The sequence below is a fragment of the Onychomys torridus genome, chromosome 8 (assembly GCF_903995425.1).
Source record: "Onychomys torridus chromosome 8, mOncTor1.1, whole genome shotgun sequence".
NCBI classification, from domain to species: domain Eukaryota; kingdom Metazoa; phylum Chordata; class Mammalia; order Rodentia; family Cricetidae; genus Onychomys; species Onychomys torridus.
In genome coordinates this window covers 109,342,931-109,364,650 of record NC_050450.1, presented here as the reverse complement: position 1 = coordinate 109,364,650, position 21,720 = coordinate 109,342,931, and the positions used below count along the sequence as shown (strand labels likewise).

At 43.4% G+C, this 21,720-nt stretch overlaps 1 protein-coding gene across 1 annotated transcript in view; it reads left to right on the top strand.

Moving 5' to 3' along the window:
- Window positions 1–19,172, top strand: part of Rab40b (RAB40B, member RAS oncogene family) — a 34,454-nt gene extending 15,282 nt beyond the window's left edge. The window contains exons 2-6 of the mRNA XM_036196626.1: window positions 12,422–12,482; window positions 15,370–15,430; window positions 16,047–16,124; window positions 16,902–17,124; window positions 17,970–19,172. Coding sequence (XP_036052519.1) covers window positions 12,422–12,482; window positions 15,370–15,430; window positions 16,047–16,124; window positions 16,902–17,124; window positions 17,970–18,241 — 695 coding nt within the window. The 3' untranslated portion in view covers window positions 18,242–19,172. The remainder of the gene's footprint in view (window positions 1–12,421; window positions 12,483–15,369; window positions 15,431–16,046; window positions 16,125–16,901; window positions 17,125–17,969) is intronic.
- Window positions 19,173–21,720: the final 2,548 nt, after the last annotated feature.

The window sequence follows — 21,720 nt, the reverse complement described above, 5'->3', positions numbered from 1 at the left end:
TGGGAGCCCAGTTCCTTCATTTTTGCTATTTAGATGCAAGGTAACAGGCCCTCATACTTCCAGTCGCCTGCCCTTCCTAATCCCAGGATAGTTTTGAAGTTTGGTGTCTTGACATCATGAGTCTCTAAAGTCAGGTCCTGGCATCTTCTAGGTTAATGGGGAAGGTGGCTCCCTGTTGAGGCCATTCTAACCTGTCTCCTAGAACAGACAAGTGACTTACTATCCTTGAGCTGAGTGTAGTCACAACCACCACAGCCTCTCTCACATCCTCTGAGCTAGGTTCCAATGAGGCCCTTCCCATTGTACACACATGGTGTGTGTTCTATACAGTGTCTGCTATACCAAAAATGGACCCAAAGAAGGACACAGGATTCCTTCTAAGATGTGCAATAACCACAGTGGTGCTCTCTGTGCATATTTAGAACAGGATACTGCTAAAAATAGAAGTTGGCTTTCCTTACCACACTTGCCCAGATGAGTAAACTAATAAGGTAAATGGTGTGTCCTGGAGAGGAGGTAAAAGGCCAGGCTCTTTCTGATCTGGTAAAAATCATACATTTAAGATCAGAGTGAACCATTTTAGACTGACTTTATTAAAGTAACATTGAGCACATTCAGTGTTGTGCAACCACTACCACTGTCTACTTACAGAACATTCTCCTCACTCCCAAGTCCCCTCCATCCCCAGCAACTAATCTGATAGCTTATATTTCATTCAACCTGATACATTACTCAAAAGTGGGTGCTCAGAAATAAACATGTTATAAATTACATTTAATCAGTATTTGCACCATAAGTGATCTTCCTGTATAAAGGGGCACATTCCTGTCAGCTCACTCCCAGAAATAGAAAGAAGCAGCTGGTGGAGGAATCAAAATAGATTACTAAATCACTTATTCATCTAAGTGTTTGGAGAATAGCTTAGTGTTTGATTTTTTTTTGTGTGTGTGGGGGGGTTAATGTTGAAATTATCTTTCTCTTAATAACCCTGTCATTCTGACTTATTCAATGACCATTCTGATAGGCTTTGTTTTAGAAGCTTCTTCTATTTGAATCATATTCTTTCTCGGTATTTATTGTGTGTGTGTACATACATATTATTGTGTGCCATGTCACACATGTTGAGTCAGAGGAAAACTTTCAGGAGTCAGTTTTCTTCCTCCACCAACTGTGTCCCAGGGATCAAATACGGGTTTGAGCACTTTTACCCACAGGGCCATCTCACTGCCCATCACATCTCATAGGCAGAATGAGTTAGTCACGTTCAATAAACTTTAATTTTTTGTTTTGTTTTGTTTTTTTGAGACAGGGTTTCTCTGTGTAGCTTTGTGCCTTTCCTGGAACTCGCTTTGGAGACCAGGCTGGCTTCTAACTCACGGAGATCCGCCTGCCTCTGCCTCCCGAGTGCCTCCCGAGTGCTGGGATTAAAGGTGTGCTTTAATTGTATTTTTTATGCTAACACTGACAGCATTAGTGTCATATCTTGTGGATCAGAATATAACAAAAAAAATAAATATGATAAGGCAACAAATGAGGAGCTGATATCAAGAAAACATGGGACAGAATAAAGCAAAATATCTCAGAAACTAAGTTTATGAAAGATTCTTGTGTTGTGTGAACTTAAATCCAGCTGTCCGTGCCTTTAACTTCTCTGTGTGCTATGTGGCCATATTAGATAATGGATGGATGGATGGATGGATAGATGGATGGATGGATGGATGGATGGATGGATGGATGGATGAGAGAGAGAGAGAGAGAGAGAGAGAGAGAGAGAGAGAGAGAGAGAGATTTAACAGAGGACTAGTAGCTTCTCCCAGGACCTGACATCCAGACTCTGTGGAAGTGCTGGAGGAGGTGGGCCATAGACCCTGGTCAAGTGCCAGGATCTAAGCAGGCATAGCACCACAGCAAGGCAAAGACCTCATCCAAGCATCTGGAGTCCTGAAAGAGGCAGGTATGTCCAAAACAAAGGGGTTTTTAGTCTCTTTCAGGGACCAGACCTCTGACCCTAGAAGTCTAGAATGCATGTGTGATTGACTCAGGTAATGGATGATTGGACACTTGAAGGCTGGGTTTCCTCTGCCTCTCCCCTGCATGTGAATGAGGCCCAGGGTAGAGGGCTATGGAATGCTGATGGAATCCTCCCAAGCCAGGCCCCAGAGTGCCACAGGTCTACAACATGATAGAGGATCAGGGAAGTTCCAGAGTAGACTAGTTGACCACAGATGGCAGCACCTGAACAGCCCCCATTGGATGCCACAGCTACCTCCAAGGCCTTGGTTAAAGGCCTTTTGCCTTCCAGTTAGTTGGAGTATAACTGGTTTGGGCTCTTTTTGTGAAAAATCTCATCATAATCAACTCAAAAGAGTTAGGTCTATTAACCAAGGCTGGGGCCAAATGCAGAGTCCACTTCACTCCAGGTATTAATTCAAAGACAGTTGGATGTTATTTTTTCCTTTAAAAAAAAAGAAAAGGAAAGGAAAATAGATTCCACAAAGGTTAAAAAAGCATGCCAGAAGACATAGGTGCCAAAATTGGCTATATAAACAATAGGAAGGCAACTTCTGTGTTCAAAATTAAAGTTGTGAATCATTCCTAATGACTTTGCCTTTTAGCACTTCCTAGTCAGAAAAAAAGTTAACTGACATTAATTTTTTAAATTAGAGTGCTTTCAGAGCATTGTAGTGACAAGCCCACAGAGATGATGAGTGAGAACCCCACAGAGCAACCTGGAAGAGACATGGATGCACATAGGATGGCATATTGAAGCCCAAAGGCTGGGTATCCTTATTAGGTGGGACCCAAGGTGCTGAAAAGACATGGCTATACCCACCACAGGCAAGGACCATTGAGTTGTGTCAGGTGTATCCTTACTTCCAGCCAGGAAAACTGAGACCCAGGGGAAGGTGAAGAAGCTGCTGGTGTCAGGGTCTGTGCACATCTGTGCTTTGATCATGAAGGTACTCCAACAGGACCTGCAGACCCCAGTGGGTTGTGCTTACCACTTGCCTGGCTTGAGTGACTACCCTATCCAGTAGATGTGGAGTGAAAGCTCTGTCTCCCCACCCCACATTCGACAAACTGAATGTGTTCCTTCATCCAAATTTATATGTTGATGTGGGGAGATTAGATGATGGTGTGGTGTCTCATTGATGAGTTACAACAGAGCTGAGAAAGCTCCCTGGCCTCCTGTGCTGAGAGACAGCACTATTGGGAACCAGGAAGCCACACTTCCCAGATGTGAATCTGCTGGTGCTTGATTTTATACTCCCTTCTCCAGAGTTGTAGGGAATGGATTTCAGTTGTTTAGAATCAACATTATTTATGGCATTTTTGTTAAGAATAACTTCAATAGTCTGAGAAAGCACCCTACCTAGCCCTGTCCTAAATCCTCATTTACAGGGCTACAAAGAGGTGCTGGGGTAAACAGATAGCACCCAGATTGGAGGCAGAGTGGTCTATGAAGAAAGGTCAAATCACTCACTGCCTTAAAGGAAGTGAAGGCCCCATAGGGACATAGCACAAATGCTGGGAAAGTCGCTCACAGTCCTCAGTGCTCTGGGGCCAAGCCTTCTGGTTCCCACCTTTTGGAACTGGTCATTTGGGAGCAGCTAAACCACTTTAATAATGGAAGTCTAAGTCTAATTAATTAGTAGTTGCTGTTCTAGGTTTTTTCTTTATTTTTTTTAAATTTATTTATTTATTTTTATTTATGTGTATTTTTTTATGTTTATGTTTGTGAGTGCCCACAGAGACCCGAAGAGGTTGTCAGAAACCTGGTGTGGTGATATACTTCTTTAATCACAGCACTCAGGAGTCAGAGACAGGTGGATCATTGTGAGTTCAAGGCCAGCCTTGTCTGCAAGCTCTAGGCCAGACAGAACTACACAGTGTGACCCTGTTTCAAAACCAAACCAAGCCGGGCAGTAGTGGCACATGCCTTTAATCCCAGCACTCGGGAGGCAGAGCCAGGCGGATCTCTGTGAGTTCGAGGCCAGCCTGGTCTCCAAAGCGAGTTCTAGGAAAGGCGCAAAGCTACACAGAGAAACCCTGTCTCAAAAAACAAACAAAAAAACAAAACAAAAAAAAAAACAAACCAAACAACACAAAACAGCCAGGAGATGGTGCCTCACGTCTTTAATCCCAGCACTAGGGAGACAGAGGCAGGTGGATCCCTGTGAGTTCAAGGTCAGCCTTGCCTACAGAGCGAGTTCCAGGACAGGCTTCTGGAACTGCCACTCTCTTCCCCTTCTTTCTCTCTCTGCATATTTTCCTCTTTCTTTTCCTTCCTCCAGGCATTATGCCTTGAACATTTTTGGTGAACAAAAAGATTAACTCAATCGTAGTTTAAGCAGAAAAGATATTCCCACATCATGTGTCTGGCCAGTTAGGGCAGGTCTTATTTCAAGAATGACTGGATCTCAGTGCTGTCCACAGATGACCTCCATGTTCAAGCCTCTGTGTTGGGCTGCTTCTCGGGTTTGCTGTTTTTCACCTTGGGAGGAAGCTAGCATAGGACGTCTAAACTGGGTGAATGTTGTCAGTAATCATGCTACATAGAGCACATAGTGAGCAGTCTGTCCCTCTGTGAAGCCATGTTCCAGCACTCTTAGGTTGCTGGTTTTTCTACGGGGCCCATATTGTTTGCAGGATAGCTGGTCCATGCCAGAGCAGAATCTCAGAAAGGACTAATTCAAGACAGATCTTGGAAACTGAAAATATAGTAGTAACAAAAATGAAGATCTATCTCAAAGAAGGAGTAGAAGATAAAATAGAATTTGAAAAAGACTGAGAGCAAGAGAGAAAAAATAAAAATGAAAAATAAGAAAAGAAAGTTATGGGACAAATTCAGTGTTTAGCATCTTATTGACAATGTTTCAGAAGGAGGAAACATACACAGTTCAATCAAACACAGCACAAACCAGTACTTGGGAGGTAGAGGCAGGAGTATCTGGAGTTCAAGACTATCCTGACTACATTTTGAGTTTGAGTCTATCCAAAGAGACATTAGATCCTGTCTCAAAAAACAATGACTCAAATACAGAATGTTTCTGAGGCAGTGAAGAAAACTGGCTGCTTTCCCAGAGGACATGGGTTATATCCCCAGCACTCACATGGCTGCTCATAACTATCTGGAACTTCAGTTCCAGAGGATCTAATGCCCTCTTCTGGCCTTCATTATGTACTGTGCACACATGCAGGCAAAACACACATATAGAATAAAATAAAATAAAATAAAATAAAATAAAATAAATAAAATAAAATAAATAAAATGATAAAATAAAATAAAATAACCACAATGCTTCTCAAAATGGAAAGATTTGTGGCCTGAGATTAAAAGGGTCCAGAGAACAGTCTGTATGACAAACTTCCATCTAAGCACAAGCATGGAGTTACCAAGTGCTAGAGGAGGAAATAGCTCTGCGCACAGGCTAAGAGGAAATCCAATTGTGTTTGAAGGATGGAGGACCAGTTTGACATCTGTCATCAGAAGAAACATGCTTTTGAAAGAAAAGTATTCCCTACCTAGTTTAAATGCCTACCAAAATCAAAGATGAGTAAGGACAAACTAAGGACACTCCTAACATCTCCACATCTACCTTCCGTGCATCCTTCTCAAGAAAGAACCAAGGAAATTATAAAGACTGGAGGAACTCCATACTGAGGGATGTTCCTGGCCCAGAACAAGCAGGAAGATTCTGAAGGTAGATTTAGATAAACAGGAAGTTGAGTGTGTGTGTGTGTGTGTGTGTGTGTGTGTGTGTGTTCACGGTGCCTACTTTGAGATCAGAGAACAACTTTCAGGATTTCTCTTATCTCTTAAACATGGGGTCCAGAAATCAAACTCAGGGCCTGTGTGACAATCCCTTGCCCAATGAGCCATCTCACTGGTCCAGAGGCAGTGTTTAACAAAAGTTTATGGCTGAGGAGATGACACAGTTAAGAACACTTGGTGTACTTCTGGAAGACTTTTAAAGTACCCATGTTCAGTTCCTACACCCACATTAGTCTGCTCTCAACTGCTTACTTCTTTCTGGCCTCTGCGGGCAACCAGTCACTCATATACACACACACATATAAATTTGAAAAAAGTCAAAAGTTTATCCATGAAGAATATCACAGTATAGTGTGGACTGTTTACCTGGTCATAACAACATTAAAACTGGCCTAGTTAAAATAGCAACATGACTATTCTAGGGGGGACTATTCTGTTTGTCCATGTACAAATGCATGGGAAGAGACAGAATTATAACTGGAGGCATGGAGAGAATTACATTTTTACTTTTTGCGGCGGGAAGTCAGTTAATTCTGCAAACTGAAAACTCAGAAATCAAGAACATATTACTAAAAAATTGGAGAAATATAGCAAAATAATGATTAATAAAGGTTAAAATGTGGGTAGGTATGGTAGCACATGTTTATAATCACAGGAAGAGGGGGCAAGAGTTGCCATAAATTTGAGGCCAGCCTAGGCTACACACTAAGACTCTGTCTCAAAAAAGACAAATGAACAAAAGCCAAAACAATTTTATAGATGTGGTGGGGCACATCTATAATCTCAACACTTGGGAGGCAAAATCGGGAGTTCAAGGCCAGCTAAGGTACTTATCAAGTTCAAGGCTAGTCTGGACTACATGAGATCTTGTCTCAAAAAGCCAAAAAAAAAAAAAAAAGACAAAATAATGACTACTGAAGGGAGCAAAAAACATTAAATAGAGAATGGGACATGGTAGAGCAGGATGGCTTGCAATGTTTCTACTGGATCTCAGAATAATTTGGGAAAGCCAGAGACTCATGACTTCGATGAAAACAAAAGCCAAATCTAGTTCTTTTTTACAAAGCTAGTAAGGTGTGAAGGCTGTAGGTAGGCCAGTGAGATGGCTCAGTGGGTACAGAGGATTGCCACAAAGCTGATGACCTCAGTTCATTTCCAGGACCCACATGGTGGAAGGAAAAAATGGACTGCTGCAAGCTTTTTTTTCCCTGACCCCTACACAGGCTGTGACATATGTGTGTGACCGATACACTGTCTCTCACAAATAATGTAATAAAACTTGCAAGTGCTTAAAAACTTCATCCCATATTGTTATATTTGTCACAGGACAGCCTAGTGCCATGGAGAAGTAATCTTGTGGGTTTTTTTTTTTTTTGTTGTTGTTTTTTTTTTTTCAAGTCAGGGTTTCCCTGTGTAGCTTTGCGCTTTTTCCTGGAGCTCACTTGGTAGCTCAGGCTGGCCTTGAACTCAGAGATCTGCCTGGCTCTGCCTCCCGAGTGCTGGGATTAAAGGCGTGTGCCACCACTGCCTGGCGAGGAGAAGTAATCTTATGGGACCTCCACCATATGTACAGTCAGTCCTTATGATCAAACGTGATTGTAAGTATGATTGAGCAAAAAGATGTTCCAGGGCTGGAAGGGCCAGCCTGCCTAGGCAGAGGTTAGTTTTCTCAAAAACCAAAATGAAATGTCCTCTAGCCTGTGAAGGGTGGGTACTCTGCTTGTGAGATCAAAATTATTATTTCCTCATTCAAAATAGATTTCCAAATGTTTTTATTCATTGCTTCGTGGAAAGAGTGAAAAGTCTTTAGCATTCCAGGAGAAAGAAACATTTTCAAAGTAAACCCTGACAACATTCTATTTGTTGTATGTATGTCAAGTTTTGTATGCCTCAGTGCTGATCACTGCAGAACACCTATGCATTCCATGGATTTGAAGGTCTGTAAGGAGGCTACCGTGCTGGGATGACAGCATGAGTTCCTCCTGGAAAAGAGAGGACTTTTCTTTCTCCTGAAGGGATTCTCTCCTGTTATCACATGAGGAAGCCACCTCGAGAGTCCTCATTTGAGAGAAATAGAGACATGCAATAGCTGTAGCCATTCATTGTGGAAATGAAGTCAGCATATGATGCTGAAAATGTCCCCCACCATCCTTCAGACTAGGAAATAGATAAAGACAAGAGAACACAAAAGTGGAGAGATGGGGGAGGGGGCTGTCAGGGGTGAGACAAGCCAGGTCAAGGAAAGGCCAAAGTCACAGACATGCCAGCATCTTTGCGCGCTCTCACTAATGGGCTAGGAGGTTCCATGCTTCGGACTCCACGTTTCTTAAAAAGAACAGCAGAGGCATTCCTCTCTAAGGACTGGGATTTCATTCTTCCACTGATTTACCTGTCCACTGGCCTGATGGGCTCTCTCCTATGGATAGAATGTCAGCTTAACAGGAGACAGATGGGGATTCAGAACCTTACTCTGAGACATGGACTGTTAGAGAACCAAGAATGCAGGAGTCAGACCAGAAACAGGAGGGAGTGTGTTACAAGACTAGGGAAATGTATGGTGGGGTAGAGGGGACTGACAGGTGAGTTCAGAAAGAGTTCCAGCCCCATGGTGCTGTGTGATCAGGACTGGTTCAATCACTGTTCTGTCCACGTGGAGCCAGAGTATAGAGACCTCAACTGCTGAGGCATCTTCTCTCCCTGCAGACCTGGGGAGGAGCTACCTAGTAGAATGCATATATGGGCTTCTTCCTGCTTTCCTGTGCCCTACACTCTGGAGATGGAGTTGTACCACTTCTCCTGGGAATGGTAACTTGTAGTTGAAACCCAGAACTCTAGATTCTTCCAGGTAACTGAACTGAGCTCCAAGGCTGTTCTTTCAGTGTTGAAGATCAAAAGAAGCATGGCCAAGTTGTACACCTGACTCCTACAAGATCTACTTTTCCGACTGGGCACCGACTGGGCACACTAGGGAGGCAGAAGCAGGCTGATCTCTGTGAGTTTGTGCTCAGCCTGGTGTATATAGCAAGTTCTAGACTAACCAAGGTTACATCGTGAGACTCTATCTTGAAAGAAAGAAAGAAAGAAAGAAAGAAAGAAAGAAGGAAGGAAGGAAGGAAGGAAGGAAGGAAGAAAGAAAGAAAGAAAGAAAGAAAGAAAGAAAGAAAGAAAGAAAGAAAGCCAGGCAGTGGTGTTGAACACCTTTAATCCCAGCACTCCTCTCTGAGTTTGAGACCAGTCTGGTCTACAGAATGAGTTCTAGGATAGCCAGGGCTACACAGAGAAACCCTGTCTCAAAAAAACAAAACAAAAACAAAAACAAACAGACAAAAAACTAGTGTGTCTCACTAGTTGGCAGTTTGGATTCTTTTTTGGTTTTTCGAGACAGGGTTTTTCTGTGTAGCTTTGTGCCTTTCCTGGGTCTCGCTCTGTAGACCAGGCTGGCCTCGAACTCACAGAGATCCACCTGGCTCTGCCTCCCTAGTGCTGGAATTAAAGGCGTGTGCCACCACCACCCGTCAGCAGTTTGGATTCTTAGGGTAACAAAAGTTGTGGCATTTGTGACACAAAGAGTGTGCCCCTTTCAGGTGCCCCTTGCTGGTGTCCTTTACTGGGCTCAGTTTCTGGGTCCTATTCTCATCAGCTCCTAGCACGTTCTAGTATCCAGATGTGGCTATCATCCAGGGGCACCAGAAGTGAATGCACATAGTTTCATTCATTTCATTTTTCATTTTCTTTTTTTTTAATTTATTTATTTATTATGTATACAGTGTTCTGCCTGCATGCCAGAAGAGGGCACCAGATCTCATTACAGAAGGTTGTGAGCCACCATGTGGTTGATGGGAATTGAACTCAGGGCCTCTGGAAGAATAGCCAGTGCTCTGAACCATCTCCCCAGCCCTCATTTTTCATTTTCATTTTTTTTCTTTCTTTACCTTTTTCTTTCTTTCAAAAGAGTATCAGGTAACCCAAGCTAGCATCAAATTTGCTATGTAGGTAAGAATAATCTTGAATTCCTGATCCTCCTGCTTCTACCTCCCTAGTGTTGAGATTATAGGCATGAATCACCACAACACCAGGCTCAGGAGATGTTTTTTTTCTTTTAAAGATTATTTTATTTTATATATATCTGAGTGTTTTGCCTGTATGTGTATCATGTATGTGTCTTGTGCCTACAGAGGCCAGCAGAGGACATAGGATCCCCAGGAACTACAATGACAGATGGTTGTGAACTGCCATGCAGGTCTGAGAGCTGAACTTGGGTACCCTAAAAGAACAGCCAGTGTTTTTAACTACTGAGCCATCTCTCCAGCTTCAGATGGTTCTTATTTATTTTTATTGTATTAGTGTTTTGCCTGAATGTGTATCTGCACCACATGTATGCAGTGTCCATGGAGGCCAGAAGAGAACATCGAGTAGATGGTTGTGATCTGCCAACTGGGTGCTAGGAACTGAAGCTAGGTTTTCTAGAACAGCCAGTGTTCTTGATCCCCGAGTCATCCCTCCAGCCCCACTAAATGGTTTTAATGGTTTAATTAAAAAGCAGAAAAATAAGCCAGGCGGTGGTGGTGCACACCTTTAATCCCAGCACTCAGTGAGTTTGAGGCCAGCCTGGGCTACCAAGTAAGATCCAGGAAAAGGCGCAAAGCTACACAGAGAAACCCTGTCTCGGAAAAGATAAAGAAAAAAAAAAAAAAGCAGAAAAATGGTTTCTGGTGGCATAAAGAAGGATATTATTTGTTTTCAAAAATAGTTTTTGGAGGCTGGGCATGATAGTACATGCCTGTCATCCCAATACATGGGAAGTGGGAAACAAGGAAGGGGAAGGTCTTCTTTAGCTATATAGATAGTTTGAGATCAGCCTAGTCTACATGAGACCTGTCTCAAAAACTAAAACGAAACAAAACTTTGGGGGAATCTGGGATGCAGCCCTTTGGTAGGACACTTACCTAGCATTTGTGAGGCCTTGAGTTCCATCCCCAGCAAAACACACACACACACACACACACACACACACACACACACGTGTGTATGTGTGTGTGTGTGTTCTAGGGGGCTAGTGAGATGGGACAGTGGGTAAAAGCTCTTGCCACTAGGCATAAGAACCTGAACTCAGCTGGGTTTTGGTGGCCAATGCCTTTAACCCCAGCACTCAAGAGGCATGGGCAGACAAATCTCTTTGAGTTTGAGGCCAGCATGGTCTATAGAACGAGTTCCAGGACAGCCAAGCTGCACAGAGAAACCCTGTCTCAAAACGCAACAACAACAAACCTGAATTCAACCCCTGGGACCCACAAGGTGGAAGGAGAGGTTGTGTTCTAAACCTCATAAAGTGCATAAGTGTGTGGCACCTACCCAGGTGCCCATGAATGTAATAAAAATTAAAACACAAGACCTGAGGGGCTGGTGAGATGGCTGTGCTAGGAAGTGCTTGCCATGAGAGCATGATGATCTTAGATCAGACACTACCCCTGACCCTTGGCATCCACATTAGAGCCCAATTCAGAGGCATGTCAGGAACCTTGGAGGGGACAGCTGGTGACAGTGACAACCTGGGTTTGATCCTTGGTACTCATACTAAGGTAAAAGTAGAGAATTGACTCCTGGAAGTTGTCCTCTAACCTCCATGTATACCACAACATATAATGTGTCTGTCTGTCTGTCTGTCTGTCTCTCTCTCTCTCTCTCTCTCTCTCACACACACACACACACACACACACACACACACACACACACACAGACATAATTAAAAATAAAATCTTAAGGTGGAGAGACTGACCCAAGGTTAACCTCTGACCTTCATACATGCTGGGCACACATGTATTCACATCCTCATGTGCACAAACATACACCACACATATGCACACACACATGAACTTGAAAAGAAAGAAAAGCTTAGAAAACTGCCCATAATGTATAGTCTAGAGGTCTTTTAGCTTGAGGCTGTTCCCCCAAGCCTACCTTTCTGTGCATACACAAACTCAGTTGGCATCTTCCTTTCTGATCCCAGACTGCACTGCCTTCAATTCCTAGTGTAATACTCAGGGGACACACTCCTACTGCCAGGCCTGCTATTTTAACTCTGTTCCCTTGGAAACAGCTGGGATTGGCTTTCATGTGCAGTACAGGGTGGCTAGAGCAAAGGGCAGAGGTAAGAAGGGACAGATAAGTGATGGAGAACTCAGCTGGCTATGGTACTACAGCAAATCCACCAGCCACTAGGTCATACATAGCTCTGTGAAGACTTAAGAGTGAGTGGTTCTTGAGAGTAGAAGGTCCAAGTAAGCATCACGGGGTCACTCATCCCCCCCACCCCCAGCTCAGTGCCCATCCTGAAGACAGTGTGTGTGTGTGGGGGGTGACCAAGGCCCAATATATCCAGTTGGGAAGCACCCAGGCACTGAGCTGATGTCAGCCAACATGGATGCCAGAGTGCTTGAATCTGAGTGGCTGTCCATTGGGGGGTCAGTCTGGGGTCTACAGGAATCTTCAGAGATCTCACACCTGCCTGTGAACTTGAAGCTATATGATGAGAAACCTTTTTCTCTTTCAATGCAAGAGTTTCACATACTTCATAGTTCTGTTACTGGTGATGGCTGAGAAAATACATACAGCCCCAGACCTAATATGCCCTCAACCCTTTTTCAGGAATTGATCACAAGACGACCACCATCCTGCTAGATGGCCGAAGGGTGAAACTGCAGCTTTGGTGAGTTCAGGGCTATGCTGGTCAGAATGTTCTGGTCCTGGAACCATGCCCTTTAGTCCTAGCTTGAGCTAGTGGCTCTTCTCAAAAGGTGTTGACCCAGTTGTCTGAGCCCATTGAAGTCTACTACCCCATTATTTAAGGGGCTGTGCTCCTAGGCCTAAACTATGTCCAAAAAGAGCCCTTGTTGGTACACGACAACTTGTCACCTGTTTCCTGTTTCACTTCACCTGGTGCTGCCAGGCGTGGAAGTAGAGTGACCAGGACAGCCCAGTTCTCCCATCCCCAATTCTGAGTGTACAGAACAGAGTGCAGGGTGTCCTGGTTCCAAGGGCAGAAGCCTTGTTGACCACCTGGGCTACAGCTCCCTCTGTCTCCCCTATAGGTACCACACAAGTCTTGAGTTAAGCCAAACAGCCTCTGTCCTCCTCATTCTTCTGACCTAAGCCTGGGAATTTGGGGTTCATTCTCTCTTCTGAGCTCCCGTGGCCTTGGGGAAATACATCTGAGGTTGCACTTCTAGCTCCACTGACTCTGCCTAAAAATGCCAAGTCTATAGAACTGAGCATGGCCTAACTTCACAGTGGAATTGGTCTCTCCTGACTCTCCAGCTCTTGCTGACATTTTTCAGGAAGCCAAACCTCTACTGCACTCCTCCAGAGGCCTCAGGCTCTCACTCTCACCATGCTCAAAAACAATCCCAGTTATTGGAGAGATAGCCCAGTTGTTAAGAGCATTGACTACTCTTACAGAAGACCTGGGTTTGATTTCCAGAACCTACATGGTGGCTCACAACTATCCATAACTTGGGTTTCAAAGGATCTGACACCTTTTTTTGGCCTCCGTGGGCACTATACATGTGTGGTGCACAGACACAACTGCAGGCAAAGTACCCATACACATAAAGTAAAAATAAATAAAATCTCGAACAAAAAATAAAAACTAACCCCAGCCCCTGTACAACCTGAGGCCTCTTTCAGGTGGTGTCAGTTGCTGTGTCCACACTGCCCCCTCTACACAGTCACACAGTTTCCTGATTTCTAAGGCCAGCATATTTCTCCTCCCATGTCTAAAGAGGGGGCTGTGGTTATGTACAGGGCTCTCACCATGGGCCTATGTGATTAACAGCATCACACAAGGCCAGCAGATACAACTCAATCTTACTGTCTTCTTGCTACAGACTTTCTAGTGGCTTTCATGTAAGTTTTGTTGAGGCTGGCCCTTAAATCTTCAGTTACTTTAGATAGTCCTTCCCATGTCTTTGACAAAAGTCAATGCCTCCAGCTCACGCCTTTCCTGAGCACCAGCACTCCTCTCAGGTATTGGGATATTCACCAGTTACAGATGATGTACAGCAAAAACATACCTGTTCCATGGGCATTGTGAAGACACACTTTATGGACATGGCCTTTGGAAAATCTTCATTCCCAAGAGTAATGTTGAAGTGGGTATGTTAACTGAATGTGTAGATGTGTATCTACATAGCTTTTAAAAAGACTAAAGAAGCAGTGCACCCTTTCTGGAGAGTTACCACAGTAAGTGCACAATACCAGGAACTCACCCTGGGAACATCTTCCTCTGTCCTGGTAGTTTCTTGGCATGCTGACCTAGCCTTCTGAGTACCACACTCCTGGTGTGTGTCATCATCTGCAGAGCAGAAGTTCTGTCAGTCCCTTATGTTGATCAACTTGGGGACATATCTGGATGTCAGGGAAGGATCTTGCCTAAACACGGAAAAAAATATTCTGTGTTAGGAATGGAACCCAGTGTCTTGCTTGCGGGAATGAAATATACTGTCACCAAGCTATATCTCCAACTTTAAAATAACTTTTAAAATTATATTAGGTTTACTTAAATGTCTGAGAATAATGCTAAAACCCACTGTTAGGTTTCTAGTCTGACTTTTGTTTTGTTTTGTTGAGATAGAGTTTCCCTATGTAGCCCTGGGTGGTGGGAACTTGCTATATAGAGCAGGCTGGTCTTGAACTCAGAGAGATCAACTCTGTCTCCAAAGTACAGGGATTAAAGGCATGTGCCCCATGCCTGGTTCTGTTTGACTTTTAAAGTACATATTCGGGGCTGGGCAGATATATCAGTATTAAGAGCACTTGCTGCTCTTCCAGAGGACCTGTGTTTGGTCCCTATTACTACACATGGCTCAGGGTTACCAAGTAACTCCAGTTCCAGAGAATCTGACACACTCTTCTGGCCTCTGCAGCATTCACCCAGTGCACAAAATCTCACACAGACACATAGGTACACATTAATGAAAACAAACAATTTTTTTGTAAAACAAATATTAAGGATAGGTTTGGTACCATATGTCCATTATCTCAGCCCTAGTGGTATAAGTTTGAGTCAAGGCTGAGTTACATAAGAAACCCTGTCTCAGAACAACCAGTCAGGTGTGGTGGTGTCCACTTTTAATCTTGGCGCTCAGGAGGCTGAGGCTACAGAGTAATAAGATGGCTCAATGGGTGATGGTGCTTACCACCAAGTCTGATAACCTGGGTTTGATCCTCAGTACTCACAAAGTGGAAGGATAGGTTCCCACAAATTGTCCTCTAACTTTCACATGTGTATCATGGCTTGTGCATGTGCTTGTGCACAGACACAAACTCTTGAATACACACACACACACACACACACACACACACACACACATGCTATAAAAACAACAATGAAAACAAGAATGAGCCCAAAGGGTATGTTGCTGCCAAGATCATTCCAGAAAATTCAGGATGGCTTTGTGTCTTTGTCTTGGATTGGCAGGTAATGGCCACCAACACAAGGACTGTAAAAGGTACTTGGTGTGGCTTCCGAAGTTTGAGAAGTGGTTATCAAGAAGAAACACCACTTTCCTCTTAACAGTCTCCAACATCTTTTCCAGGGACACCTCAGGGCAGGGGAGATTTTGTACCATATTCCGCTCATATTCCAGAGGAGCACAGGTAAACAGCATTCCAAGCCTGGAGATCAAATTGGTTTTGAGAAATGACATTTACAAATTCTTACTTAGCCATCTCTTTTATGGCTAAATTGGAAAACAAAGCAGCTAAGCTTATATATAAACTAATGCAGGTCAGGTGCTATAATCTAGTGGCTTATGTTTTTTCAGCATCGCAGATGCCATGTGTGGGCATGCATTCTCATGAGTGCCTGAATGTGTGTGTACATGCATGTGCATATCTGTATTTGAGCTTCTTATCTATGTGAAAGCATGTCTATGTGTGCACTATATGTTGGGGAGGGACTTGCTTTGCATTAGGTGGCAATGCTGCCACATCGTATGCCCCAGACAAGTTTATGGTTATGAGTTCCAGACTCTAGCTCAACTTTTTATTTAAGCATCTGTCAGTGAGTGCATGAAACATCATTGGAAATAATAATATAACTCTTACAAGAAATAGATTAATCAAAATTATATGCTCTTGTCAAAGTATGTAAGATGATTAGTTAGGGACCAGGCATAGTGGTGTATAACTTATCTCAGCACTTGGCAAGTTTCTGGACCAAGCTTGCCTCTTGTGTTCTTCTCTGTGTTGACCTTTGTGACTTCTCTCCTAGGGTGTGATTCTGGTCTATGACATTGCCAACCGATGGTCATTTGATGGCATCAATCGATGGATTAAAGAGATTGATGAGGTATGATAAATGACATTGGCCAAGGATTGACACATGTGGCTATTGGCCAGAGGTTCAACAACAAGGAGAGTGCTTCACCTCACAGCTGGACCCAACAGTGTGACCAAAGGACCTCAAGGCTCAGGAAACTGGGCTCTGCTGTGCCTCTGCTCAGACATGCAGGTTCTGCTTGCCCCACTCCCAGTTAGTGGGATGAATGGGTGGACAGTGTAGTGGTATTTGCTCCACCCATGACCCGAAGGAGGCGGTGCTTCCTGCCATTGTGCAGCTGGGCGGAGCAAATACCACTACAGGACAGTGATGGGGCTGCTGCTTGTCCAGCTGCTGGTTGAGACCTAGTGGGTGAGCACCAAACTTGCTGTTTAGGATCTTGTGAGTTTCCTAATAAAGGACCATCGGTTGAGTGTTTTAAAACAACATTAATTTTCTCCAAGTTCTGGAGGACATACATTGGTAGGGCCAAGTTCTTCTAAAAGATCCAGGACAAGATTCTTCCTGCCTATCCCAGCTTCTGGTGGTTGCAGCTACTCTTGGTAGTCACTCCGCTTTTATTGTCACAGCATTTCCCTGTGCCCCTCTGTTCTTCTCCTCCCCTTATGAGGACAGCAGTCATTAGAATAGCCCCTGACCCCTGCAATTCAGTAAGACTTCATCTTAAGTTATTACATAAACAAAGACCATATTTCCAAATAAGGCACCATTCTGAGGTTCTGGGTGGATGTGAATCTGTAGGGGCACACCACTCAACCCATTTTCCTTGCCTTTCTCATGCTCTAGCATGCCCCTGGGGTTCCTAAGATCTTGGTGGGAAACCGGCTGCACCTGGCATTCAAGCGGCAGGTGCCCACGGAGCAGGCCCAGGCCTACGCCGAGCGCCTCGGTGTGACCTTCTTTGAGGTCAGCCCTCTGTGCGACTTCAACATCACAGAGTCCTTCACAGAGCTGGCTAGGACCGTGCTGCTGCGGCATGGGATGGACCGCCTCTGGAGGCCGAGCAAGGGTATGCCGAGGGCCCATCTCCTTTAGCCTAGTCAGATGTGAGGTGATTTCATAACCCCTGCACAATTGTCTGCCTCCTAGGACTTATCTCAAGGCTTCTGTGGCCATTCTCAAAAATCAAATTCATTTAGGGACTATGAGATGGCTGAGTGGGTAAAGGTATTTTGCTCCCTGGAACCTTTATGGAAGGCTTTTGGCCTCCACATGTAGGTTGGGTCTTGCACACACATATGCAATATACTCACATACAATAGATAGATAGATAGATAGATAGATAGATAGATAGATAGATAGATAGATAGATATAGATAAATGTTCATTTTTTTAAGGATTTATTTATTGTGTATTATGCATACAGTGTTCTGCCCTCGTGCCAGATCTCATTACAGATGGTTGTGAGCCACCATGTGGTTGCTGGGAATTGAACTCAGGACCTTTGGAAGAGCAGCCAGTGCTCTTAACTGCCGAGCCATCTCTCCAGCCCAAATGTTCATTTTTTTTTTTTTTTCCAGAGCTGAGGACCAAACCCAGGGCCTTGCGTTTGCTAGGCAAGCGCTCTACCACTGAGCTAAATCCCAACCCCCCAAATGTTCATTTTTTAAGCAAATGTATTTGAAAGAAGTAATTATTGCAGCTGTAGAAGAAAGCTCATGAGAAGACTTTTGTGTGGTCTGTACATGAGCAGAGGTAGAGGCAGAACAGAGTATGCTACATTCACCAGTGACACAGCCTCACAGTAGAGGTTCTCAGTTCCCAGAGGGAGGCAATCAGATGTGGGACTTCCTCTTGTAAATATCCCTAACCATGGAAAACATAATGTAAGTGGTTCTCTTTTCTTTTTACAAGTACTGAGTCTGCAAGACCTCTGCTGCCGTGCTGTGGTGTCCTGCACACCTGTGCACCTAGTAGACAAGCTCCCTCTTCCTGTTGCCTTAAGAAGCCATCTTAAGTCATTCTCTATGGCCAATGGCCTGAACACCAGGATGATGCATGGCCGCTCCTACTCCCTAACTGCCAACTCCAGCCACAAGAAGAGCAGCTTCTGCAAAGCCAGGACCAGCCGCCCACCCCAGAGCCCACCCAGAAACTGTACCAGGAATAGTTGCAAAATTTCTTAGGAACTAGAATTGGTGGCACAGGCCTATCATCCCAGCTACTCAAGAGGCTGAAGCAGGATGATCACATGCTCAAGGCTCACCTGGGCTACAGAATGAGTTCAAGCCCAGCCCGGGCAACTAGTGAGAACCTGCCTCAAAATTAAAAAGTAAAAAGAGGGCTGGATCTCTAGGAGAGTCTGGAGGAAAGAGACCATTCTAGACTCAAGAAACATATTCTCCATCTCTTACAGTAATGATGCTACTTCATTTGGAATGCCTATGCCACTGATGTAGTACAAATGCCCAGTGCGCTGTGACTGACACTTCTGTGTGGATGTGTATGAAGCTCTTGTTCTGGACTTGTGTGTACAAAGGGAAAAATTAATACTCTGCACTTTTCTTGATAATATGAAATTATGGATGTTGCTTTTATCATGATTGTGTGCAACTTTTTCTATAACTGCTTTTATATGGCTGATAAAATGTGTGTAGTGAATACATATTCAAGGAAATTTCAGAAACAATGATAATCAGATAGGCTAGCATCACTGATATTACAAGAGGGGCCTTTTGTATACCTCTTTTTAATGTCAAAGTTCCAATTTATAAAAAAAAATGCTGCAGTTGCACATAGAGATTGTGTACAACAGATTTGTCCCATTTGGGTAGGACATGGATTTGGTAAAGTTTTTGCTATGTCATTTACTACATTTTGGGATTAATAAGTAATCTATATTCATATTTTTCTGTAAACTTACATTTTTTTGTACAAAGCATCCTACAAGTTATGAAGCTACAGGAAGAAAATGCCAAAGATATCTCCAATTATGTTGAACATAACCAGCATTGTTTCAACAGATTAGCAAGGAGAGAGATATTTCAGTAAAGAATGAAGTAAAAACAGTATTATTTAGGGAAATATTTCTCAATAAAGTAGATACTTGTTCCTCTCTTTACAGAGTCATGATATCTCTTTCTAGAGCTAGATAAGTAGCAGCCCTTTTCTCCACTTGTCTCCTTGCTTGGTATAGCCAGCAAAGGGTAGTTTTGGTTCATGATGCTTACCACAAAGCTTAGTTTTTGTCCTTTATAACCTTTGGGAAAGATTTCCTTCCCAGATAAGAAATGCAGAGAAAGAAAGTAGTGCTGGGTGTAGTGGCTAATGTCTGTTACCCCAATTCTTGGGAGGTTGAAGCAATATTGCTGTGATGTTTAGAGCAACCTGGAACTACATAGTGAGTTGCAAGGTTAGAGAGTCAGACGATTTCTCAACAAAATAAAGTAAAAGTACTAAAAGACAACACTTATGTGTCTCCTGGCAAATGTCAGAGGTTTATTGTCCCTTATTGGGAGCAGAGAGCTGTGACTAGGCATTTCTCTAGAGATGAAACCCTTGTCATTCTCTTTGCCAAAAACCTACTGGCTCTTCAGAGGCTCAAGTATTGGTCTCTTTTCTGGTCCTGCTGCTTAGGAAGCAGGATGTAATTAGGGATTAAATAACAGGAAAAGTGAACCAAGATAAAGCTCAGATATTCTAAGTTTTTTGTTAGTGATTTACAGATTTAACAACTTACAGGACTCTAGATGCATAGCAATGATGTCCTTAGAAGGTGGAGCATAGCTATCTGTGCCACTGAAGGCTGGAAGCTGCAGAATGGGGTCCAGCTATGTAGAACTGAAATGAACAGATATCCACAGAGAAACAGGTGAGTGTATATAGCCAGTGAAACTTGAAAGAACAAGGCCTTCTTGACAGTGGCCAACCTGTGAGGACATCCTGCCAGGGCCTTTTTTTTTTTTTTTTTTGCTATGCCACTGATGGAGAGAACATCTAGGGCATGGACAGCCATGACTTAGCATCTCTTTCTCAGGTTCTTAACCAGGGAGATGAAAGTACAGGTCAATTAAAGAAAGTTCCTTAAATGTCTTTCCCTCTTCTCTTCAGTGCTGCTGGGATGGATGGTGGGATGTGCAGGATGGATCCCTGGCTAAGCTAGGCCACACAGGTTCTTCTGCCTCAGCTTCCTGAGTACATCAGAAGCATAAAACACCATGTCCAAAACCGTTTTTTCTAAGTTCCTGTGACCTGAAGCCTTTTGGAAATGTGATATTTATGGACTATACAGGCTACCCAGAAGTCTTGGCCTTCCGAAGGAAGTCAATGTTAACTGGAAGAGGCAGAAAGAATTCTTCCCTAGCACCTTTGAGAGTGAATACAGCCCTCCTTGCACTTTGATTTTGGACCTCTGCCTTCCAGGAATGTTGTAGAATAGATACCTTCATTTTTTATAGCAAGTGTCTAACAGTTTATTAAAGCAACCTGATAAAGTAATAGAACCAGCAAGTGCTACAGCAAATCAAATTACATTTCTGTAGAATGAAAGTTACCAAACAGAGCATATTAAGTAAAAGTATTCATGCTTTGGTGGTGAATACACAGAGAGTATAACTGAGGCAGGGCAATGGTGGTGCACGCCTTTAATCCCAGCACTCAGGAGGCAGAGGCAGGTGCATCTCTGTGAGATCAAGGCCAGTGTAGTCTACAGCATGAGTTCCAGGACAGCCAAGACTATATAGAGAAACCCTGTCTCAAAAAAACCAAAAAGAAAAAAACAAAAAAAGAAAGTATACTTGAAATATATTTAAACCCAATGAACCTTTGTCATTTTCTCCTGTGGCACTCATTGGAAAATCTGAGCATGGGTACACACTTTAAGATTTGTGAGCTTCTCTTCAAACATTGAGATTCAAAATATATCACACAAAATTATGTCTTCAGATGCTCCATGAAAATGACTGTTATGTAGAAAATTTCCTACCCTGAAAGCTTTGTGTTTTTTACCTGATATTATTTAGGCACTTGGGCTAGAGAGATTGCTCAATAGTTAAGAGCACCTGCTACTCTTCCAGAGTGCCTGAATTTGGTTCTCAGCATCCACATCTGGTGGCTTATAACCACCTGTAACTCCAGCTCCAGGGGATCCAACTTCCTCTTCTGGCTTCTGAGGTTACCCTCACCCATATGTCATACACTCACATAGACACACACACACACACACACACACACACACACACACACACAATTGAAAAAATAAATCTTTAAAAATTATGTAGACAAAATAAGGGCATCATAGGTGCCATGATGTTTGTTTTGTTTTTGCAAACATTTGTAGATGCCAGGTTTACTTTGCTGGAAAAAAGCTTTATCAAATTAAATGTGGGTTTCATAAGCAAAATCAAAGCTGCTTGTAGTGAGGTAACTGAAATCAGGCTGCAAGGTGGGAAGTGGGCTCACAAGCTCTCCCTGTGCAACTCACTTCCTTCCCAGGTTGTTGGGTGGGGCAGAGAGGAGGATGCGAATACCTTGGGTCATTTGAAAAACTGCCACAAAAATTACCAAGACGGGGTAGTTAAATAATAGAAGTATGATTCTCATAGTTCTGAAGTTCTGGAGGCCAGAATTTCAAGGACAGGACTCCCGCATGATGGCTCTCTGCTTC